The sequence below is a fragment of the Enhydra lutris genome, unplaced genomic scaffold (genome assembly GCF_002288905.1).
Source record: "Enhydra lutris kenyoni isolate GAN:26980312 unplaced genomic scaffold, ASM228890v2 scaffoldscaffold9, whole genome shotgun sequence".
In the NCBI taxonomy this organism is placed as follows: domain Eukaryota; kingdom Metazoa; phylum Chordata; class Mammalia; order Carnivora; family Mustelidae; genus Enhydra; species Enhydra lutris.
In genome coordinates, this window is record NW_019154093.1 from 15160715 (window position 1) to 15186770 (window position 26056).

The 26056-nt window shown below is 38.4% G+C and overlaps 1 protein-coding gene across 1 annotated transcript in view; it reads right to left on the minus strand.

Annotated features, from left to right (window-relative positions):
• LOC111143185 (zinc finger SWIM-type containing 5) overlaps positions 1–26056 on the minus strand; it is a 218741-nt gene that overhangs the window by 52712 nt on the left and 139973 nt on the right. Inside the window, exons 2-4 of the mRNA XM_022496715.1 lie at positions 13591–13947; positions 6544–6692; positions 4966–5116 (exon numbers count right to left, since the gene is read on the minus strand). Of these exons, the coding sequence (XP_022352423.1) occupies positions 4966–5116; positions 6544–6692; positions 13591–13947 (657 nt within the window). The remainder of the gene's footprint in view (positions 1–4965; positions 5117–6543; positions 6693–13590; positions 13948–26056) is intronic.

Below are 26056 nucleotides of genomic sequence, written 5' to 3' on the forward strand. Positions count from 1 at the left end.
ATACCGAGATGGGGACAACAAGGGAAAAATCAGACTCTGGCAGGAAAATTAAGAGTTCAATAATGGTCTTATTAAATTTGAGATGTTTCTTAGAAGTGGTAGGTAGGTGGGCACTGAGCCTAGAGCTTAGAAGGAAGGTCAGGGCTAGAGATATAAATTTGTGACTTACCTATATCTAGATGCTATTTAAAACCATGGCACTTAGGGGCACCTGAGTGGCTCAGTCAGTTGGGTGTCTGACTCTCGGTTTCGGCTCAGGTCATGACCTCATGGGTGGTGGGATCACTGGACTCTCATTAGACTCTGTGCTCAGTGGGGAGTCTGCTTGAAGATTCCCTCTGCCCCGCCCCCCAACCCCCGTTCAAATAAATAAATCTTAAAAACAAAACAAAACCATGGGACTGAATATGATCACTTAGGTAGAGAATGTAGACAGGGCAGTGGGTGCTATGGAGTACTCGGTATTCAAAAGGGCTGCAGAAAGGCAGAAGAGCCTGCAAAACAGACTGAGAGAAAGCAACCAGGAATACAGGAGGAAAAACAGTAAGATGGGGTTATGGGGCCAAGAGAGTGTCAAGAAGGGCATAGTCAATTTTATTGAAAATTGCTAAGAGGTCAAATGAGATAACAACAGAGAAGTAACCATTGTATTTAACAATACTGAAATCACTGGTGATTTTGACAAGAGCAACTTCAATAAAGTGGCAGAAATGAGCAATGGAAGCTCAATTATAGTGGACTCAAAATATAATGGAGATGAACAAAGGGGAAAAGGTGACTATAGACAAATTTTTCAAAGAAATATTGCTCTGACTTCTGCATAGTAAAGCAAACAATCAACAAAATTAAAAAGCAACCTACAGAATGGGAGAAGATATTTGCAAATGACATATCTGATAAAGTATTAGTATCCAAAATATATAAAGAACTTATAAAACTCAACACCCAACATCTGAATAATCCAGTTAAAAAATGGGCAGAAGACATGAATAGACATTTTCCAAAGCAGACATACAGAGGGCCAAAAGACATATGAAAAGCTGTCCCACATTACTCATTATCAGGGAAATGCAAATCAAAACTAAAATGAGATATCTCACACCTGTCAGAATGGCTTAAATCAAAAATCCAAGAAACAAGATTCGTTGGTGAGAATGCAGAGAAAAGAGAACCCTCTTACACTGTTGGTAGGAATGCAAACTGGTGTAGCCACTATGGAAAACAGTATGGAGGTTCCTCAAAAAGTTAAAAATAGAACTACCTGGGGTGCCTGGGTGGCTCAGTGGGTTAAGCCTCTGCCTTCGGCTCAGGTCATGATCCCAGGGTCCTGGGATCAAGCCCCGCATCGGGCTCTCTGCTCAGCAGGGAGTCTGCTCCCCCCGCCACGCCTGCCTCTCTGCCTACTTGTGATCTCTCTGTCTGTCACATAAATAAATAAAAAAATCTTAAAAAAAAAAAAGAATATAAAAAAAAATAGAACTACCCTATAATCCAGTAATTATACTACTAGGTATTTACCCAAAGAATACAAGAATACTAATTCAATGGGAGCCATGTGCCCCAATGTTTACAGCAGGATTATCAACAATAGTCAAACTATGGAAAGAACCCAAATGTCCATTGATTGATGAAAGGAACAAAGAAGATGTGGCATATATATACAACAGAATAGTACTCAGCCACAAAAAAGAATGAAACCTTGCCATTTGCAATGACATGGATGGAGCTAGAGAGTGTAATGTTTAGTGAAAGAAGTCAAGAAAGACAAATACCATATAAGTTCACTCAGATGTGGAATTTAAGAAACAAAACAAACAAGCTAGGGGAGAAAAAGAGACAGAGGCAAACCAAGTAACAGACTCTTTACTATAGAGAACAAATTGATGGTTAACAGAATGGAGGTGGGTGGGGGGAAGGATTAAATAGGTGATAGGGTTTAAGGAGTGCACTTGTTGTGATGCGTGCCAGGAGCTGTACGGAAGTGCTGAATCACTATATTGCACATCTGAAACTAATATTATACTGTATGTTAACCAACGGGTTTAAATTTCAATAAATTAAAAAATTTTTAATAAAATGTAATAATTTTAAATAAATTATAATTTTTATATCTATAATATAAATATAAATATAAATAAATCTAAATAAAATTTAAATAAAAAACCTAAAAATAAAGAAATACTGCTTTGAAGGGAAGAGAAATGCAGTAATAATTGGAGGGGGATGGGAATATCAAAGGCACTTTTTTTTGAGATGGACAATATTAGTCCATTGTAGCTGATGGGATTGGTCCAGTAGAGAGGGAGAAACTAATAAGGCCAGAGAAAGGAGGTAACTGCAGAAGCAAAGTTCTTGAGAAAAGGAGATAGTATAGGACCCAGAACAAATATGTAAGAACTGCCCTGTTACAGGAGCAGAGATACTTATAGATTTGAACAGAATATAAAGCAAAGCATATGTGTGCAGATACGGGGAGATGAGAAAACTTCATGTCTGACCGCTTCTGTTTTCTCTGGTTCAGGATCTGAAAGCAGTGAGTCCACTCCTCTGAATTCCTATAAACCCTCCCCAGGCTCTTCCAAGTGAGCAGGCCTGGTGAACAGTAAGGAGCCCTCACAGTAGTAAGGGGAAGCATGCACCATACTCTAGTGTCCGACCTAATAAGGTTTCTCTTAGTATAGCGGTTCTCAAATTGTGGTCTCTGGAACAGATGTAACATCATTCTTTAGACATTTGTTGGAAATGCAAATTATCAGGCCCTACTCCAACCTACTGGATTAGAAACTCTGGGGACAGGGCCCAGCAACAAGTTTAAATAAGTACTCTTGGTGATTTTGAGAAGTTTGAGAACCACTGTCTTTGCAGAATGCTGAGGGTTTCTTGGAAGACTGAAATAGCAATTTCTCAGATACAAAAATGTCAGCAGCAAGAGCTTTTCATAATGAAACTAAGTATAAGACAAATGCTTTAAAAGTACTGGCAGTCAGCTGTGTTAACTTCTTTTCACATACCTTTGCCTCAAAGGCCAAGACTAGGTCCACAGCATAATCCCATGAGTATGATAGAAATTACTCCATGAGATTCAGGCCTCAGATGAAACTGACTCACTGAGGAAGGCTGATTTTAAATTTAAAAGCATGCACTGTGGAGGAAAAAAGTACATAACAAGATAGAATTGAGGGAGGTGTCGCAGAGGGATGCTTGATTTGGAGTCAAACATATTGCTGTTCCATGGATAGAACCACCATGTGTGATCCTGAATAAAACCCTTAACTTTTCTGAGCTCAGTTTTCTCATCTAAAAATATGAAGGTGCCAAAATCTTACCTTGGAAGGGAGTCCGTGACTACAATCCTGTCTGAGTAAAGAGTCTAGAAGTAGTCCCCAAGTTGCCATGTATTGTATCATGTGACCCTGGTCTCAACAGTTTGAACCAGTAGATTTAGACCAATAGTGCAACATTCCTATACTTCAGAAAATGTGGTTATGTCATGGCAGAGACAGTTTTCTATAATTTTATTCTGTATCCAGAAGTAACCAGAGCTGTCTCTGTTTCTTTGCAGTAAACACACAATAACTTTATAGGGTTGTTATAAGAATTAAGTGAAAAAATGTGAGTATAATCTATAACACAGAGTCTGACACATAAAACTCAAAAATGTAGTTCTTCATAGTAATGAGAGCTCCAAAGCCATTAGTGCCCAAAACAAAACCCCAAAGTAAATGAGTATAGTTGCAGAGTCATGAAGCCTCACTCTGCAAGGCTTTTTAGCTCTGAGGCTATGAAATATATGCTCCTGGGGCTTTAGTCCAGAAGAACTCACTGAACTCCTAACCTGCAGCTTTCTGTTGTATTACTCTGTATGAGTGGAAAGTTTGTTGTTGCTTTCTGGCATGGAGGGACTATGGAGGAGCTATATTAGAAATTTTAGAACACGTTACAAACTTTTCCAGTGTAACTGAAAGTGGGGCTATGATTGGATTCAGGGTATGGAAGATTCTGAAAATAAGAAGAGAAGCTGAGTATTAGCACTGCAAAACTGTCCTTGGAGCATTGGAATGATACAGAGAAATGATGACCAAAGACGATGGCCTTGATGAGGAGAATCTAGAACAGAGAGGCCATTCGGAAGGCCACAGGTCTAATTTAATCTAGAAGTACCCAATGCCCTCAACCAGAGCAGTGGTGATAGGAAATTAAAAAGTATGAGTGGACACTGAATTGCATTTTAAAGGGCAAGGCATCAAATAAAGTTGGTGACTGAATGTTGGAAATGAAAGAAAAATGAGTGCCTGACAGTTAGTTTGGTAGAGTGAGGAATGGTGGTGCCACTGCCAGAGTTATGGGAACATGTTTCGGTTGAAGGTCCGAATTCATTTTTGGATTTCTCAAACTTGAGGTGATTAGGGGATTTTTCAGTGGAAATGGTTATAGTGCAATGCTGATATGGGACTGGAACTCAGATTAATGGAAAGAAGATGAGGCTGAGATCAACAGAGAGGTAAGCTTTGGAGCCATGACATTAAAAAAAAAAGTTCTCAGTGCGGGGGTATAGAGGAAGAAGAAGTCCAAGGCTGCCCTATGTCTAAGAGGTGTGTCTAGTAGTGATACAGAAGAGCAAACCCAGGGAAAGCAAGAAAAGTAAGGTTGATAAGTATCTGGAGAGCCAGGTTAGTGCCAGGCAGAAGAAGCCAAGGGAAGACATTTTCCCTCAGCAAAGGCTTCTATGAGGTAATATCTGGAACAGAATACTGATGTCAATAGCAAAGTACAATGTTGTGGAAGCAACACAAATGAGCTTAGAATACTCTGGGTGGCCTGCGTAGAGCCTACATCTTTCATAGCTAGGCTAAAGTTCATTTAGCAAGACCCTCATAATGACTGATGGCAAGCGTTCGCTAACACTTCTGCAGGGGGCAGACTGGAAGGACAGACAGAGCACTTCTCTGAGATACGGGGACTTACCTAACTCATCCCAGAGTTGCCTGCATTTATCTGTCATGCTTGTTCCTTGCTGCCTCCAGAGTGTGAGTCGTGGGTCAGCCATAAACTGCTCAGTTATCAGCGTCAGCATCCTGGCTCCATTGGAATCCCTCATCCGCAGCATCTCTCGAACCTGACACATAAGGAGGGGCCAGGGGTTGGTGACTGCACATCATAAAAAAGCAGGAGGAGAAGGAAGGGGAGGAGAAGATGAAGTATCTAAGCATAACACACCCAAAGAGCCAAAAAGAAGGTTTCTTGTTCTATAAGCAAGTTCTCTGCATGTATCAAGAAAGCCTGCTGTGCACAATGAGATACCACTTCACATCCACTAGGATGGCTAGAATCAAAAAGTCAGATAACAACAGGTGTTGGCGAGGATATAGAGAAATCAGACCTCTGACACACTGTTGGTGGGAATGTAAAATGATGCAGCCACTTTAGAAATCAGTATAGTAGTTCCTCAAATGATTAAATGTAGAATTACATGACCTATCAGTTCCTATCGTAGAGAGAATGAAAACACTTGTCCACACAGAAACTTGTGTGAGAATGTTTATAAAAGCATTATACATAATAACCAAAAGGTGGAAATAATCCAAATATCCACTAACAGAGAATGGATAAACAAAAGTGGTCTAGTCATACAACGGAGTATTAGTCAACCATAAAAAGGAATTAAGTGGGACGCCTGGGTGGCTCAGTTGGTTAAGCGGCTGCCTTCGGCTCAGGTCATGATCCCAGGGTCCTGGGATCGAGTCCCACGTCGGGCTCCTTGCTCTGCAGGGAGCCTGCTTCTCCCTCTACCACTCTGTCTGCCTGTGCTCTCTCTCTCTCTCTTCGACAAATAAATAAATAAAAATCTTAAAAAAAAAAAAAGGAATTAAGTACGGATACATGCACAACATGGGTGATCCTTGAAAATACTAGTTAAATGAAAGAAGACAGTCACATAAGATTATATACTATATTATTTTACTCCTAGGAAAGCCCAGAATAGGGAAATCTATAGAGACAGAAAGTAGATTAGTGATTGCTTAGGGCTGGAGGAGGGGGAGTGAGGAATAAGGGAAGTGACAGGTAAAGGGTATGGGGTTTCTTTTTAGGGTGATGAAAATGGTCTAAAATTGACTATGGTGACGGGTACACATATCTGTGAAAAATTAAAAACCACTGAAATGCACACTTTAAATGGGTAAATCATCTGTCACTAAAGGCGTTAAGAAAAAAAGAAAGAAAACCTGCTGTGAGAGCCCAGAGTTCTAAAGTACTACATCTCTTCAAGGCTTCATCTGGCAGCCTTGGGTTCCAGGCAGAGGGATCGTATCTTCCTGACGAAAACCCCCAGCAATGTTAATTGATTTAGAATGGAGCAGAAGGAAGAGGACTACCAGAGAGAGGCAGTAAGGATCCCTGGATGCCACCTGCTCTGATCAGCCCTCCCATTAGTTTTCGAGGATTCGGTACAGATAGGTCAAGTGAGCTAGATCTAACGCATGAAGCCAGAAGTGTGGTGAGCCCAGTTTACTTAAAGAAAAAAAAATACCCTTCATATCTTACCTTGGCAAACATTGAATTGAGTTGCTTCCCAGAGCCATAGTAACCACCCTGGGAGAGGAAGAGTTTCACTTGTTCTTTGACCTGTTCCTCATCCAAATGCCAGCAGTTCTCATCATCGATGCTGGCCCCAGCTGTGGGGTCAGGGGCACCTGTGAGGGATGGCAATGGTGAAATGAGTCCCCCGAATTCATATGCTACACATTTGGCAGAAGGGGTACTTTGTGAGTATATTAAAAAACGGATGGCTTATTCTGCCATATTTGGGGGCTTTGTCAACTGTGTGGTCCTAAATAAATGTAAGAGGGCTAATGCTAGTTTCATATTCACTTATGTCTCAGTCTTATCTCCTTCCAAGGTCTATAAATACCATTCCGGGGCGGGGGGAGAATCCCAGAAGGAAATGCACAAACACGAAAAAGTGATTTATTTTTTCCCTAGGAGGGTGACATTTATTTTTTTCCCTTCAATTTGCCTTCCTATGACATTCAAATAAACCTTAAAGTACAGGTTACAAAATTCTGTGTCATTATGCAATTGTAGCTTCTCAGCAGAGTCAACACTTCTCAATCTCTAGAAACTTGCCCCTTAAGGCAAAGTCAGAGTTGCATGCAAGGTGAAAAATTTTATAAACTTATACTCAAAATATCTTTCATATCTGGACTCACCGCACCACCTTCAAACAGTTTTGGTTATTTACACACCTCTCTCCCCTCATGCCCTGTTAGCTGCTTGCTCACAGCTGAATCAGCCACAGCACTGTGCTGGTAATGTGACAGGCACCTAGGGAATATTTATGGAATGAAAACTGAATCTTCTCTCACTTTCTCAGAGTCCTGTGTTAAGTTTTTAGAAACCTGCCTCCAAGTGTTAAAAGGCTATAAATCAAACGCTCTCCAGGTGTGGCCATGCAATAGATTAGAAATTCATGTCATGAAACCATAAGAGACTCTTAATCTCAGGAAACAAACTGAAGGTTTCTGGTGGGGGATAAGGATGGGGTGGCTGGGTGATGGACATTGGGGAGGGTATATGCTATGGTGAGTGCTGTGAATTGTGTAAGAGTGATGATTCACAGACCTATACCCCTGAAGCATATAATATATGATATGTTAATAAAATAAATAAATATTCTCAGAAGGAGAAAAAAAATAAGAAATTCATGTCATGTTTCATCAGTCTACTTTTTCTCTTGTCTTCCTGTATCAAAGCCCTGATTAAATGAAATTCAGGTCTACCCAGAAAAGCTGCTCTTTGGCTAAGCTTTTGTAGTGCATCTATCTTTTTCTCCAAGAAATCAGGAGGGTTCACACATTCTGTTATTCTACAAGTACTGATTAATACATATGACTGTCAGGTTTATGCTTATCTACCATATACTACTTTTCTTCGAATGTATTGTTCTAGATAGTTCTGATTAGAAGTCTTCAGTGATGCACCATTTTTATTAAATTAAGTCCATATGCCTTAGCTTGGTAAGGTTCTCCAAGCTCAGGCCTTATCTTTTATTTATAGTCTTGTCTACCCTATATTTATGCTATGTTTCAGCTAAGAACTTAGTGTTCTCAGAAATCAACCACATTTCCTTATGACTTCACTTCTGCTTTTTCCTTTTTTTCCCTCCCTCTCCTGCAACCCATTCTTCGGCCAAACAAATGATGCTTCTTATTGTCAGTATTGCCTGGGCTCTAGAGTCAGGGCTGCAATGAGCAATGGAAACCACGAAATAAATATACAGAAAGGCCAACACTGGCATGCTTCATGCACTACTTAGTTCACTTGGCAGGAGAGGCTCTTTTTACCCCCTCACTAAATTAGCTATATAACCCATTGCCACCTGTCAAAAGTATGTCCATTTTATGCTCAAAATACATATAAAAGGAGTAATACTCTTATTTATTATTACTTTTCTTAAAGACCTGTTGCATTTTATTCTACATCAGAATTGTGCATTTCTCATATATTCCCCAAATTGAAGTTTTTAAAGAGTAAGTATTCAGTTTTGTACCTCACAGTGCCTGGCTTATTACAGCACTGAGTTAGCATTTATAGAATAAACAAATACATGTCTCACTGACCATCCAGATTTAAGCTCCAGGTGGGCAAATAATATATCCTATACTTCTTTTGTATCCTTAAAGGGGCAAAGCAGAACAAGTATACTCCTTATTCTTAAATATTGGTTTATAAGAGCCATATTTTTAGTGCTTCCTGTATACCAGAGTCTAAGAACTTTTTACATATATCCTCACTAGAACATACTCTCCTTGAGGGCATAACTGGTTTTATTTGCTGGTATATTCGCAACTTGTAGAATAATACTTGGCACACAGCAGGTGCTCAATGATTATTTGGTAAGTAAATTCTAATGAAATTTTATAACTCCAAAAGGTAGTATTATTATTCTAATTTTAAAATGAAAAAAACTAAAGCTTATACAGGTAAGTAATATAACATATATAATAATATGTAATATAAGTATAACATATATATGATATACATATACATACATATAACATATGTAATATAAGTAATATAACAAATATAATATGAGCCAGTATCTATATGCTGGCCTCTCTTCAAAGTCTGTTTTTTCACTACAACACTGAACTTTAGCCTCTAGCCTCAAAGGCCTGAGCATGGAGAGCCACAAGCTGGTTTCAGGCCCTGGAACATAAAGTTGGATGGTGTGTATGAAGATAGTTAAATCCTTTCTTGGCCTATTCCACTATATAGAATATAGGATTAGGCATTTTCCGCTTAGTGAAGATGATAGAGTTCTCACCAGTACAGTGATTCTCAAATGTTAATACATAGATTAATCATCTGGGATTTGTGTTAAAAATGCAGATTATAGTCTCACCTCTAATGATTCTAGTTTTCAGTAGTTCAATAAAGACAGAACAGACATAAAATGAGGTATATTAGGTATAAACCAAGGACTGGGCCTTTGAGTACCTTGTTGCCAAGGATGGGGATGAGGGAAGAACAGAAATGGTGCTCCAAAAACAAGCAGAGATGGTTTGAATACCAATTCTGACTCTTGGGTGGTTCGATTAGGATGTAAAAAAGCAGGAACAGGACCCAATCTCCCAGGGGAAATGGCCTTAATTAACTGGCTGGAAGTGGGAGTGACAACCCCCCATAAAAGTTCAAAGGGGTATGGAGAAAACTGGAGAATCTTTTGGGCCCAGGTGGTGGTAGTGGCAGTTTATATAAGGCACAGTTTATAAATACACAGTATACGAACCATAGAAAACTGCTGAGAAGGGTTTAGATAAGGCAAAGCCTTGGGAGTTACTAACATTAAAATTTCAACTAGAACTTTAGAAGGGTTCACTTATTTGATAGGCAAAAAAGGAAGGTAAACCATGTAAATGTTTGCTGATCTATAATGAATCCAGGAGATGAGAAAGAGGGCTGCCAAAATGGCTGGTTGCAGCAAAAAAAGGGGAGAGTCAATATTTGAGGCATCCAGGTAACACTACTATAAGGAGTTGGTGTGACTGTTGAAGGAATTAAAGTCATCTGGGAGAGCATGAATTGGCAAGAGGCCCCAAGGAGGATTTTCTAAGATATTTTTTCCAAGATATTTCATGTGATTTCCCCTTTGGAAAATTTTATGTACATTTTACATGAAAATGTAAGCAAAAGCCAGATGATACAGGTTTTATAGGCCGTATGAAATCTGGACTTTATCCATGACAAAATCTGTAGTTATAGAAAAGTTACTCTGGATAACTGTGTGGAGACCGGAATAGAAGGAAGCAATAACAGAAAAAGAAAGATAAATTAGACCTTTAGGTGGGAGATTATAGTAGTTTGATTTAGGGTGATTGTGGTATCAATAGAGAGAAGTAGAAAATGATGAAATATACTTTGCTCTGTTCTACAGAAATTTCCTTACCCTTATTTTCCATCACTTAGTTTTAAAAAAAATTGCCATTATATTTGTAATTTTCATTAATTCTTCCTGTTGTGTGAATTTGTTTTTACAGCATCCCGTTCTTATTTCATGGTTGCAATATCTTTTTCTAATCTAATGATAATGTTATTAATAATTTCTCAAGGTTTTCTTCTCTCTGGATAGTTTCTATTTCTCCCAAATTGCCTTTCTACATTTGTTAACTTTGGTCTGTATCGTCCACAATATTCAATGTTGTTGACCATTCCCTTGTTGAAACAACTCAGTTGTTCACTCAGTTCTATACCGACTTTGATAATTTCTAGCTATCTTTTTCTCACTTCTCATTCTACCTTGCTCATTCCTACAATGACTCCTGTTTTCATCACCTGTATATGCATGGCTGTATTCATTCAATAAACCCTTATTAATTTCCAGATACCATGCTGGGTGACAGAGACTCAGAAATTAGTAAAACATGGTTCCTGACCCTACTCCTCAATCACCTCACTTTTCTCAAGGTATCCAAACTCTCTTCATGGGTAAGCAGCAACTGAATCCCTGATAAGATGCTATACCAGAGAATCTCAGGGTATGGAGTAACCAAATCAAATCACAGAGCATTGGCGGGGTGGGGGGGGCGTGGGCGCAGTGCCTGGGTGGTTTAGTCTTTGGGTGTCTGCCTTCAGCTTGGGTTATGATCCCAGCATCCCTGGATGGAGCCCTGCATCAGGCTCCCTGCTCTGCGGGAAGCCTGCTTCTCCCTCTCCCACTCCCCCTGCTTGTGTACCGTCTCTCGCTGTCTCTCTGGCAAATAAATAAATAAAATCTTAAACAAAACAAGACAAAACAAAAAAAACCAAAAACAAATCACAGAGCATTGAGCAGTGATAGAGGTAGAAAAACAGTCTACCAAAGGGGACAAGGCAAAATCTAGGTTCTACTTTCTAGGAGAAAAACACAGAAGAGAAATAAAGGGGTTTCAAGGAAGTGAAGAGCCCAGCAATGCCTGGATCCATTCTTGGGATTAAAAGCAGGCAGCTACCAGTTTTAGAAATCTTATTTCTGCTTTTTAAGTCTGTTTTGGTGAGGAAGAGGGTTTGGGAAAGGGAATAAGGAAGATGGTTTAAGTGTTTAAAGATTTAGCAGGGAAAAGAAACATGACTGTGCTAATAACTCCAAAATTCTGACTTTTGTCCTCAGTTCCAGATCCATATCCAACTATCCATCACAAATCTTTTCCTAAATGTTCTATAAGCCCCTCTAATTTATCATCTTCCCAAATTTATTCCTCCTCCTATGTTCCCTTAGTGAACAGCAACATTATCATCAAATTCATCAATACCATCCTAGCTAAACATTCTAGAATTCAGTTTTCTCCCATCTTTCTATTCTTTTCTTTACACTTGACACAACCTATACACCTGAATGCTGACCGGTCCATGTTACCTCTAAGATATCTTCATTCTCTGTCCCCCTTTTTTCAGTATCATTGCTGATTATCAACATTGCTTATTAGAAACAGATTAGGAAAGGCCTTGTGGAATACTAGAAAGGTAATTTTAGTATGGAATAAACACAAGTATGGAAGTAGGAGTTCCTAGGGAAGGTTAAGAATCATATCTCAAGGTCAATGTGGCAATGTAAGCCCAATTTCAGACAAATACATAATAGGATACTGAGAGGGTCAAAGAAAGATAAAAATTGCTTTAGCCCAGTGGTAATGAGGGAAGAGGGTTGTTTTGGTGACAGCAGTGGTATAAACAAGACAGGTGTAATACACCTCCTTAACCGAGGTGGTCATTAAAAGAAAAAAGGCAAGAGAGTTTGGAAATAAGCAATGAGAAAGAGCTAATGGGAATAAAGCATAAGAGATCATAACCTAGTTATCGGGTTACAGAGCAGTACTTCCCTTTAGTGCTATAGACGTTGCGATGAGGCAGAACTCAGGTCTCTTAAGAGCTCTGGACTTAAGGAGGCCACAGAAGTAGAACAGCCTCCCTGTGTGGGATAAGAGATAGGTGAAGCTACTCTTTATAAATAGAGAGAGCTCAGTTACTACATATACACCACAACTTTCTGTATAAAGCAATAGATAATTATTTCTGCTAGGTAGCAAGAGTTCCTAGAAGCTCGTCTGAGTATCTTTGTTTCTGAGGAGTGCTGAGGTTGTGTGTAGGACTTGATTAGTTCTATTGGACAAATAGGAAAGGCAGACCTTCTGGCACACAGACTACAGTATTATACAGGCCATCCACCTGGTCTCCTTGCCTCTTTTATGCTGGCACCACAATTATCTTCTAAAAATAAAGAAGTACTATAAAGAAGCATAAAAACCTTGAGTTCTGAAGTCGGGTGAGCCTGGGTTATAAATAATTTCCTATTTTATGAAATGGAAATGGTTAAAACACCTATTTCACAGACTAGTTTTGAAAGCTAAATGAATTGACGTATATAGAGTCCCTTGGGTGGTGCCTGGAACATAGTAAGGATCTAACAAAATGCCTTCTCAAAATTCTTTCTTATGATAAAGTCCTTACAATCTGACTTTGTTAGCATCTGTTTCAACTTAGCTATGTTTTCTACTAGATTTTAAGCTACTTGAAGGCAGGAACCATGTCTGTTTTATGCCTTCAATAATCAGCACTATTTCTTGCACACAGCAGGTATTCAATATATAATCAAAGAAAAAGTGAACATAGTATCTTTCTCCATCCATGCACCCTCCCATTATATATAGCTCATAAGCACAATGCTAATAGATGCTCTTTAGAATGACCCTGATGTTACGTGGGATCCTAAAATATTAAGGAAATTCTCATATCCATCTAATTTCACCGAATGACACAAACTATTTCAGGCGTTCGCGCACTCCTAAATATTCCAGGCTCCTGGGCACAGGGATTATATAGACAAATAAAGTCCATAAACTAGATCAATATATAACTCTAACATTCTCTGTCCTTTTTGCCCAAACCTTTATAAGGTAGACAATTGGACTGCTTTAAGAAACTAAGTTGTTTAGATAGAATGAACTCATTAAGGTATAAGCGATTACAACTGCAAAAATATACCCTCCCCAATTTGAACCTCCAAATATGCAATGAAGCAACAAAGTAGGCTTTTGTAAAAATCTGTATAATTACCATGCACTTGGTTGATTTCGGAGTTGGAGGATAGAATCTCATCTGCCAGTTTCTGTGCAGTAGGAAGAACTTCAGTGTGGTGGGCCGTGATTAAATATTGAATAAACTTTTGTAGCTGGTCCCTATTCATCTGGAAAAGGGTTTCTGAGATAGGAAGACGCAATTTGACTTGGTCTGGTTTACGGATCCTGTAGAGTGAGAGTGCTACCACATGAGCACAGTAGAATATGTCTTTATTCCCACAGCCACATGTCACTGAAGTGATTTTGCATCGATCAAAACTGATCGCAACTTTGTAAGTCACTGCTGGTTCAGAAGGAGTAGCTGCCTCAGTTACTGTGCCACTGAGATGGAAGCCTAAGGAAACAAAGAAAGTGTGTTTAGAGATTCTATAGTAAGAATCTTGAAGATTTTCATTTTGCATTTCAATTAATCAATTCAGAAACTTTTTGCTGACTATCTCCTATCTTTGTAGTAGGCTCTGCCATAATACAAAGGTCAATGAAACTCAGATATAGCTCATAAGGAACACAATATCTAGAAAAAAAGTCCTTACTCTGGAGTCCACAAACCTGAACTAATTATGAAAACTTTTGTTTCTACATGTGTACTTTTGCTGGGGATGGAGATGGTTCAAAGCTTTCATTATAATCTCAAAAGGTTAACAAAAAATCCCAAATAAGTTAAGAAACTCAGGTAGATTTTAAGCTCTTTGGGGGCAAAGACAAGTCTACATATAACATCAGTACAATCTAGATTAAGATGAGTGCTATAAATGCAAGAGAAACCAAAAGAATGCCATGAAAAGGACAGGAGTAAGAACAAGGAGACTATGACAACATTTATTCCTCAAAACACCCAATTCCAAAATGGTGGCCATGTGGAACACATAAAAGGCAAGAAACCTCATAAAATATGGAAAGAACAACTTGCTGTAGTGAGATTAGCAGTGTTATACCTCTACTTACTAGCACATAGCACTGATAATTTTGAAATGTAAGGAGAATAATTCAGTCATTCAAACCAAAGTTTAATGAGACCTTAAATATCACAATGCTACACCGAGGAATATTATTAAAAGAAACAGGAGAAGAATATCAAATATCTGTAAGGCACCTATCATGTAGCAGGATTGTAATTGGTGCTTTTAAAACTTATCACAACATGATGAAGTTGGTATTATTTCCCTTGTTTTCTTTTTTTTTTTTAATTAACATACAATGTATAATTTGTTCCAGGGGTACAGGTCTGTGATTCATCAGTCTTACACAATTCATAGCACTCACCATAGCATGTACCCTCCCCAATGTCCATCACCCAGTCACCCCATCCCTCCCAACCCCCTCCCCTCCAGCAACCCTCCATTTGTTTCCTGAGATTAAGAGTCTCTTATGGTTTGTCTCCCTCTCTGGTTTCATCTTGTTTCATTTTTCAGTCCCTTCCCCTATGATCCTTTGTCTTGTTTCTCAAATTCCTCATATCAGTGAGATTACAATTGTCTTTCTCTGACTGACTTTTCAAATTTTTATTTAAATTCTATTTAGTTAACATACAGTGCAATATAGGTTTCAGGTGTAGAATTTATAAACAACGCCCAGTGCTCATCATAACAAGTGCCCTCCTTAATACCCATCATCCATCTAGCCCATTGCCCACCTACCTCCCCCCATCAACCCTTGCTTTGTTCTCTATCATTAAAAGTCTCTTATGGTTTGTTTCCTTCTCCTTCTATCTTTTTTTCCTCCCCTTCCCATATGCTCATCTGTTTTATTTCTTAAATTCCACATATGAATGAAATCATATGGTATTTGTCTTTCTCTAACTGACTTATTTCGCTTAGCATTATACACTCTAGCTCCATCCATGCAGCTACAAATGAGAAGATTTCATTCTTTCTGATAGCTGAGTAATATACATATATATATATATATATATATATATATATATGTATACATATATATATAACATCTTCCTTATCCATTCTTCAGCCAATGGACATCTGGACTTTTTACACAGTTTGGCTATTGTTGATAATGCTGCAATAAACATTGGGGTTCATGTACCACTTTGAATCTGTATTTACGTATCCTTTGGATAAATACCTAGTAGTGCACAATTGCTGAGCTATAGGGTAGTTTTCCCTTTAACTTTTTGAGGAAACTCTATACTGTTTTCCAGAGTGGCTGCACCAGTTTGCATTTCCACCAACAGTGCAAGAGGATTCTCTTTTCTCCCCAACCTCACCAACACCTGTTATTTCTGGCATTAATTTGAACCATTCTGACTGGCATGAGGTGGTATCTTATCATGGTTTTCATTTGTATCTCCCTGATAATGAGTGATGTTGGACGTTTTTTCATGTGTCTGTTAGCCATCTGTTCGTCATCTTTGGGAAAATGTCTATTCCTATCTTTCACCCATTTCTTGATTAGATTATTTGTTCTTTGGGTGTTGAGTTTTGATAAGTTCTTTATAGATTTTGGATACTAACCCTTTATCATATACATCATTTGCAAATATCTTCTCCCATTCTGTAGGCTGCCTAAGTTTTTGTTGATTGCTTTCTTTGCTGTGCAGAAGCTTTCAATCTTGAGGAAATACCAATAGTTCATATTTGCTTTTGTTCCCCTTGCCTCCAAAGATGTGTCAAGTAAGAAATTGGTATGGCTGTGGTAGAAGAGGTTGCTGCCTATGTTCTCCTCTAGGATTATGATGGTTTCCTGTCTCCCATTTGGGTCTTTCATCCATTTTGAACTTATTTCTGTGTATGGTGTAGGAAAGTAGTCCAGTTTCATTCTACATATTGCTGTTCTGTTTTCCCAACACAATTTGAAGAAACTGTTTTTTTTTTCCATTGAATATTCTTTCCTACTTTGTTGAAGATTAGTTACCATATAGTTGTGGGCCCATTTCTGGATTTCTTTTCTGTTCCATTGATTTATGTGTCTGTTTTTGTGTGAGCACCACACTGTGATGATGACTACAGCTTTGTAATATCACTTGAAGTCTTAAATCACAATGCTTCCAGATTTGCTTTTCTTTTTCAGGACTGTTTAGTTATTCAGGGTCTTTTGTGGTTCTATACAAGTTTTAGGACTGTTTGTTCTAGTTCTGTGTAAAATGCTGGTAGTATTTTGATAGGGATTGCATTAAATGTGTGATTGCTTTGGGCGGTATAGACATTTTAACATTTGTTCTAATCCATGAGCATGGAATGTCCTTCTATTTCTTTGTGTCATCTTCACTTTCTTTCATAAGTGCTCTACAGTTTTCAGAGTACAGGTCTTTCACCTCTTATGTTTGTTCCTTGGTATCTTATTATTTTTGGTGCAATTGTAAATGGGATTATTTTTTTAGTTTCTCTTTCTGCTGCTTCCTTATTGGTGTACACAAATGCAACAGATTTCTGTACACTGATCTGGTATCCTGCAACTCTACTGAATCTGTTTATCAGTTCCAGAAGTTTTGGCTGTGGTCGGGGGCGAGTCTTCCAGATTTCCTGTGTAGAAGAGTATCATGTCATCTGCAAATGGTGAATATTTCACCTCCCCCTTACTGATTTGGATGCCTCTTATTTCTTTTTATTGTCTGATGGCTATGGCTAGGACTTCCAGTATGATGTTGAATAGAAATGGTGAGAGTGAACATCCCTGTCTTGTTCCTGACCTTAGAGGAAAGGCTCTGTTTTCTCCACTGAGGGTGACATTAGCTATGGGTTTTCCATATAGTGAGCTATTTATTATGTTGAGGTATGTTCCCTCTAAACTTACTCTGTTGAGGGCATCATCATGAATGGATATTGTACTCTGTCATATTCTTTTTCTCCATCTACTGAATGGATGACATGGTTTCTATCCTTTCTCTTGTTGATGTGATGTATCACATTGATTGATTTGTGAATACTGAACCACCTTTGCAACCCTGGAGGAAATCCCACTGGATTGTGGGGAATGATGTTTTTAATGCATTGTTGGATTTGGTTTGCTAGTATTTTGTTGAGGATTTTTGCATCTATGTTCATCAAGGATATTGCCCTGTAGTTCTTTTCCTGTAGTGTCTTTTTTTTTTTTTAAGATTTTATTTATTTATTTATTTATTTGACACAGAGGGAGAGAGAGTGAGAGATATCACAGGTAGGCATAGAAGCAGGCAGAGAGAGAGGGGGAAGCAGGCTCCCTGTTGAGCAGAGAGCCCAATGTGGGGCTCAATTCCAGGACCCTGAGATCATGACCTCAGCTAAAGGCAGAGACTTAACCCACTGAGCCCAACATAGGCATCCCCCCGTCTCAAGGTGTCTTTTTTTTTTTTTTTTTTAATTTGACAGAGAGAGATCACAAGTAGGCAGGGAGGCAGGCAGAGAGAGAGAGAGGAGGAAGCAGGCTCCCTGCCAAGCAGAGAGCCTAGTGTGGGGCTCAATCCCAAGACCCTGAGATCATGACCTGAGCTGAAGGCAGAGGCTTAACCCAGGCGCCCCCTCAAGGTGTCTTTAACAGGTTTTGATACCAGGATAATGCTGGCTTCATAGAATAAACTTGGAAGTTTTCCTTCCTTTTCTATTTTTTTGAATAGTTTGAGAAGAAAAGACATTAGCTCTTCTTTAAAATTTTTTTTGTTGTTCTTTAAAAAGATTTTGTTTATTTTGAGAAAGAGAGAGAAAAAGAGAGTGCGCTCATGAGTGAGGGGGAGGGGCAGAGGGAGAAGCAGACTTCCCACTGAGGAGGAAGCCTGATGTGGGGCTTGATCCTAGGACCCTGGGATCATGAACTGAGCTGAATGAAGGCAGAGGCTTAACCAACTGAGCTTCAATTTCTTTGCTTGTATTCAGCCTGTTCAAATTTTCTATTTCTTCCTGTTTCACTTTCATTAGATTATATGTTTCTGGAATTTATCATTTCTTCTAGGTTGTCCTATTTGTTGGCATGTATTTTTTCATAATACTCTCTTACAATTTTATTTCCATGGTGTTTGTTGTTATTTCTCCTCTCTCATTTCTGCTCTTATTTATTTGGGCCCTTTCTCTTTTTATCTTACGTCTGGCTAGAGGTTTGTCAATTTTATTTTATTTTATTAAAAGATTTTATTTATTTATTTGACAGACAAAGATCACAAGTAGGCAGAGAGGCAGGCGGGGGGGGTGGGGAAGCAGACTCCCTACTGAGTGGAGAGCCAGATTCGGGGCTCGATCCCAGGACCCTGGGATCATGACCTGAGCTGCAGGCAGAGGCTTAACCCACTGAGCCACCCAGGCACCACAAGGTTTGTCAATTTTATTGATTTCTTCCAAAGAACCAGCTCCTGGTTTCATTGATCTACTCTATCACTTTTTAGTTTCTATATTACTTATTTCTGCTCTAATCTTTACTATTTCCTTTCTTCAAGTGAAACCTTCTAAGTTTCATTTGTTACTCTCTTTTTAGCTCCTTTTGATGCAAGGCTAGGTTCTTTATTTGAGGTTTTTCTTGCTCCTTGAGGTAGGCCTGTATTGCTATAAACTTCCCTCTGAGAACCGCTTTTGCTGCGTCCCAAAGGTTTTGAACTGTTGTGTTTTCATTTTCATTTGTTTCCATGTACTTTTTAATTTCTTCTTTTACTTCCTGGTTGACCTATTCATTGTTCAGCAGCATGTTACTTGTGGTCTTTCCAAATTTTTGCTTGTGGTTGACTTGTAGTTTCATAACACTGTGGTGAGAAAAGATGCATGGTATGACTTTGATCCTTTTGAATTTGCTGAAGCTAGTTTTGTGGCCTAAAAGGTGATCTATTGTGGAGGAAGTTCCAGGTGTACTTGAAAAGAATGTGTATTCTGTTGTTTGGGGCTGGAATGTTCTGCGTATTCTGTTAAATCCATCTGGTTCACGGTGTCATTCAAAGTCATTGTCTCCATGTTGATTTTCTGTTTAAATGATCTGTCCATTGGTGTAAATAGGGTGTTAAAGTCTGCCACTGGTATGGTATTATTATCGATTAGCTCCTTTATGTTTGTTCTTAACTGTTTTGGGTATTTGCGTGCTCCCATGTGGGGCCCTTAACTATTTACGACTGTTATATATTCTTGTTGGATTGTCCCCTTTATTATGATAGTGTCCTTCTTGACTCTTGTTACAGTCTCTGTTTTAAAGTCTATTTTGTCCAATAGAAGTATTGCCACTCTGGCTTTCTTTTGACATCCATTTGCATGACAGATGTTTCTCCACTCCTCACTCTCAATCTGCAGCTGTTTTTAGGTCTAAAATGAGCCTCTTATAGGCAGTGTATAGATGGGTCTTGTTTTTTGTTGTTGTTGCTGTTTTCATTCATTCTGTCACCATATATCTTTTGATTGGAGCATTCAGTCCATTTACACTCAGAGTAATTACTGATTGGGGTGCCTGGGTGGCTCAGTAGGTTAAGTATCTGACTCTTGATCTCAGCTCAGATCTTGATCTTGGGGTATGAGTTCGGGTCCTCCATTAGGCTCCATGCAATTTTGTTATTTGTTTTTTTGTTGTTGTTCTGAAGATTTTCTCTGATCCTTTCTTGTCTTTCTCTCCTTCATGGTTTGGTTTTCTTCAGTGACATATTTGAATTTCTTTCTCTTTATTCTTTCCATATTTTTTTTTTTAAAGATTTTATTTATTTATTTGACAGAGAAAGATCACAAGTAGGCAGAGAGGCAGGCAGAGAGAAAGGGGGAAGCAGGTTCCCTGCTGAGCAGAGAGCCCGATGTGGGGCTCAATCCCAGCACCCCGGGATCATGACCTGAGCCGAAAGCAGAGACTTTAACACACTGAGCCACCCAGGCACCCCGCTTTCCATATTTCTTAGTGGTTTTTGATAAATGGTTACCATACTGTTTGTATGTAACCTCTTTTGCATATAGCAGTCTATACTAAATTGATGGTCATTTAAGTTTGAACCCATTCTTTACTCCTCTCCTCCCCACATTTTAGGTATATACTTCCTTTTCTTTTGTGAATTCTTTGACTGATTCTTTTTACAGAAATATTCACTTTTTACTTCTTTTGTGTTTCCTACTTTAATACTATTATTTGTGGTCTTTCCTTTCCACTCAAAGAGTTCCCTTTAATATTTCTTGCAGGGGTGGTTTAGAGGTCATGAACTCCTTTAGTTTTTGTCTGGGAAACTCTTTATGTCTCCTTGCATTCTGAATGACAGCCTTGCTGGATTGGGTATTCTTGGCTGCAAGTTCTTCCCATTCAGCACTTTGAATACATTATGCCACTCCTTTCTGGTTTGGAAAGTTTTTTTGCTAAAAAATCTACTGCTAGCTTTATGGGGTTTCTTTGTATGTAAAAGTCTTCTTTTATCTTGCTGCTATTTATTTATTTATTATTTTTAAATATTTTATTTATTTTAGAGAGAGAGTGCAAACAAGGAGCATGGTAGGGGTGGGGAGGAGCAGAGGGAGACGGACAAACACACTTCATGCTGAGCACGGAGTCTGACATGGGGCTTGATCCCATGACCCTGAGATCATGACTTAGATGAAATCAAGAGTAAGATGTTTAACTGACTGAGCTACCCAGGTCCCCCTATCTTGCTACTTTTTAATATTTTTTATCATTATATTTTGCCAGTTTAATTATAATATGTCTTGGTGTAGATCTACTTTTGTTGATTTTGATGAGAGTTCTCTGTGCTTCCTGTATCTGAATATCTGTTTCCTTCCCCATGTTAGGAAAGTTCAGCTCTTATTTCTTCAAATAAATTTTAGATTTATTTTAAATCTAATTTATTTAATTTAAATTTCAGTCTTCTAGATCATTAATTCATTCCTCTACTTCTTCCAGCCTCCTGTTTATGCCATTAAGTGTGTTTCTCTCTGCTATGTTATTCCTTATCTCTATGTTAAGGTTTTCACTGATGTCTTCCACTCTTTTCTCAAGTTTAATGAGTATCTTTATGATCATTATTATAAATTCTCTATCAGGAATGTTACTTTTATCTTTTTTCCTTAGACCACTGTCCTTGTCTTGTTCTTTCACTTAGAATAAATTTCTCTGTCTTTTCATTTTGTCTAAATCTCTGTGCCTGTTTCTATGTGTTAGGAAAGTCAGCTAGGTCTCCTGTTCTTGAAGGTAATGGCTGTACACAGAAGAGGCCCTGCAGAACCCTGCCAAGTAGCATCTCCTATTCCCAGGACCTGACTCTTCTGGGAGTGTTTCCAAGACAGACTTCACTTTAGAACTAAGGAAAAGAATTGCAGAGTTGAAAAGCAGCTATTTTCTAATCTACATCCATAGGATATAGACAGCAGGGTTATACAGAAGAGCATATATTATACTGGGATTAGGCAATCAGGATCTGTTATTAACTATGTAGTCTTAGGAGATTCACTTCAGAACTCTGAGCTTCAGGTTTCTCCCCAGTAAAATGGGGATAATAATACTTGCCCTTCTTTCAAAAGTGGTTTATAAAACTGTAGAATGTCCTATAAATTTGTTATTCATGCTTTTATGCAATTTTTAAAATAAGTTTCCATGTCAAGGGCATCAGAGAGAACTTCTCCAATGGCCAAGTTTAAGAGTGGTTGAAAACCAGGTGCTAATGGGATGCCTGGGTGGCTCAGCTGATTAAGAGTCTGCCTTTGGCTCAGGTCATGATCTTAGGGTCATGGGATCAAGTCCCACATTGGGCTCCCTGCTCAGTAGGGAGGCTACTTCTGCCTCTGTCTGTTGTTCTCTTTGCTTGTGCTCACTCTCTTGCTCTCCTGACAAATAAATAAATAAAAATCTTAAAAAAAAAAAAAAAAGAAAGAAAGAAAAAAAATTTTAAAAACAGGCGTTAAGAAAGTACACTCTTAATTTCACTTAGGCAACTCAGAAGCATTTAGAACAATCGTGAGAAATGACTTAAGTCCTAATGAAAAGAGACCCCACGGAAGGGTAACTTTAAAATTTCAAATATGAGGGGCGCCTGGGTGGCTCAGTGGGTTGGGGCCTCTGCCTTCGGCTCAGGTCATGATCCCAGGGTCCTGGGATCGAGCCCCACATCGGGCTCTCTGTTCCACAGGAAGCCTGCTTCCTCCTCTCTCTCTCTGCCTGCCTCTCTGCCTACTTGTGATCTCTATCTGTCAAATAAAATAAATAAAATCTTTAAAAAAAAATTTCAAATATGATAGTAATGTCAATGTAGGAAGAGCTTAGGTTCTCAATCTGGAAGCTGAATATAAACATTTTTACTTCATCAGTTGAATGCTTTGGGATACCTGGCCTACAGCACAGTCTCTGAACCCAAATCTCTAATTCCTTTCTTGCATGAAAATGAATAAGAATATTGGTGAGATTTGGGGCAGAAGCAATGAGTATCTTATTAAGATGTAAGCCCTAGTAGGGCAGTGCTTTATCTGTGTGTGTTTATCACTATAAAAACCATAATCAGTCTGGCTATACGAACAAGAGATTGGACCTCAGCTTCCAGGTTTTTAAAATGAGAGGCTGGTCTAAAAGACCTCCAAAGTTCATTCTAGCAAGAATATTAATTGACTATATGTGACTATCACTGAATTTATTATTCTTTTTCTTAAACCAGGTTACTTTTGGGATTTAAAGAATGTGTAGTAATAGATAACCTTTATGAGTGCCTCCCATGTGTTGGGCTCTGTTCTAAGTGCTTTATATGCCATTAGCTTATTACATTTTCACAGTTCTTATGAATCTGATATAGGTGTGATCTAAGTTTTATGTATCAATTTGATTAGGCTATAGGACCCCATCATTCAAACACTAATCTAGATGTTGCTGCAGAGGTAGTTTATAGATGTGGTTAACATATACAGTCAGCTGGCTTTAACTAAAGGAAATTATCCTCGATAATGTGGGTAGATCTCATCCAATCAGTTAAAAGGCCTTATGAGCAAAACTAAGGTTTCTCTTAGAAAGAAGAAATTCTGCCTCAAAACTGCAGAATCAGATCCTGCCCAAGAATTTCCAGCCTGCTGGCCTGCCCTACAGATTTCAGACTTGCCAGCTCCCATAACTGCGTAGACCCATACCTTGAAAGAAATCATACATACACACAGATACATATAAACATTATGGGTGTGTATATACATATATCCTACTGATTCTGTTCTGGAAAACCCTGATTACTATTACTATCCCCATTTTATGTATGAGGAAAGAAGCACAGAAAGGTTAAATAACTTGCTCAAGTTCATTCTGTTAGTAAGTGGCAAAGCCAAGATTTACACCCAGGCAGTCTGGCTCAAAAACCCTTACTCAGGTTATCAAAATTCTAAAATTTCAGGGCACCTGGGTGGCTCAGTGGATTAAAGCCTCTACCCTCGGCTCAGGTCATGATCCCGGGGTCCTGGGATCTAGCCCTGCATCGGGCTCTCTGCTCCACGGGGAGCCTGCTTCCTCCTCACTCTGTGCCTGCCTCTGATCTCTGTCAAAAAAAAAAAAAAAAAAAAAATCTTAAAAAAAATTCTAAAATTTCAGTTTTTATAGCACTAGTAATGGTTTGAACCCTCTTTGTTAATCTGGAATTAGAGACAAATGTTGACAATCAATTTAGATTCCACAGTAGGTCAGGTTGAACAACTGAGAAACTTTCTACAAAATATTTTTTTAAAGCTAGTCAAGCATGACTCTCTAGAGGCTTTAGTTAAGACCCATGATGCTCTCGAGAACATGTTTATTTGAACTTGGTAAATCTTTTGTTTCCACTGGCATAGTTCATGCTCCAGGCCTAGGCCCATCTGAAAGGCAGAAGTCTGTCAGTGGCTCTGTGGAAGTTTCCTGGCTGTGAGTTCCTTTTTCTTTTCATGTATTTAAGAATGTAAACTGAAAGCCAGTTTCACATATTTGTTCTTCTTGCCTTATTGTAATATAGTAATATTTTTAAACATTTAATTACTCCTGAGAATAAAACTACGTAGAATAGGTTCAATATAGTGTTTCTTTCACCTTGCAAACCAAACTGCCATAAACATGTCCATCAGTTTGTTGATATGAGCAAACATGTAGAAGCCTCAAAATTTCTACTGAATCCAACACGTATTTACGGAAGAGCCACTGTATGCTGAGTTTTTACTTTTTAACTCTTTTATTCAGACATTTTCAAACAAATAAGTAGAGAGAGCTTAGTATAATGAGACCCCATGTTTCCTTCACTTAGCTTCAATAATTTTCAAGAGATATACACTGGTTAATCTTTACCCTTTCCCAACTCCTTCTCTAGCCTCTCCAATAGATTATTTTGAAGTAAATCCCAGAAATATAATTTCATTGCTGTATACCTCTGTATACCTGTCTAAAGAATTTAAAATTAATAATAATTCCTCAAAATCAAAAACCCAGTGTTCAGATTGCCATTAGTAACATTTTAAAAAGCCCGAAAACAACAAACAAACAAAAACAGGAGGTTTGTTCAAATCAGGATACAAAGTCCAGTCATTACATTTGGTTGATTTGTCTCTTAAGCTACAAGTTCCTCTCCTGCCTCCACCCCCTATTATTTACTAAAAAATAGTAAGGTAGCTCTAAAGGCACTTGACCAGATTCAGGTTTTTTGGTAAAATTACTTCACAGGTTGTATTGCATATTTTCTAATACATCACATCAGGAGATACATAATGCCTAATGGTTTTTCTTTTTGTGCTTTTAGGATTGAACAGTGTGTTCAAGTGTTGTGAGCCTGATTCATCCATTTTAATTTTTTTATAAACATATAATGTATTTTTATCTCCAGGGGTACAGGTCTGTGAATCGCCAGGTTTACATACTTCACAGCACTCACAATTGATTCATTCATTTTAAAGTTCCCTATAAACTTTCTACCTAAAATAGTTCTATAGTTGTTGATGATCACTGCCTCAATCAATTATTTCATTTAGAATGGCTCTATTTTTTTATTTCAATTTTGACTCTCTTACCTTCTTTGGCTCTTAACACCCTCATTTGTAAAATGAGGAAAGAAACGTGTAAAGTGCCCAATTCAGCATCTAGAACACGGTAGCCTTTTAACAAAAAAAGTGACAGAAATGACAAACACAAAAACTGCTTAGAATTCATGGGAAAAACAACTACTTTATAGAACATCATCTTTGTGATGATCCATCAATCACATTTTTCCTAAAATGCAAAAAGAAAATGCATATATTATGAAACCATCCAGCTTATCAATATTCAAATGTGCAAGAACTACTGGCTTTTAAAAACAGTCTCTTTTGTCAATTATAGGTCTTGAAATGATTAAGATAATGGATGGGCTGGTGGGAGAAGGCATAGGCAGACACACAGGAAAGCAATCAACGCATGTTTGCTTCACTAGTGGCTCCAGCAGGCCATAATGATCCAAGTCCCAGTATTTCCTTCCTTCATACAGCATATCTTTTTGATGCAAAGCCATCAGGGATGGTGGGTATGGTGGAGACCTAGCTTTTTGAAGGAAAGAGTCCATCAGGCAGGTGTTTCCCTGATGGCCCTATCACTTCATACAGGAGAAACAAAAACAAAAACAA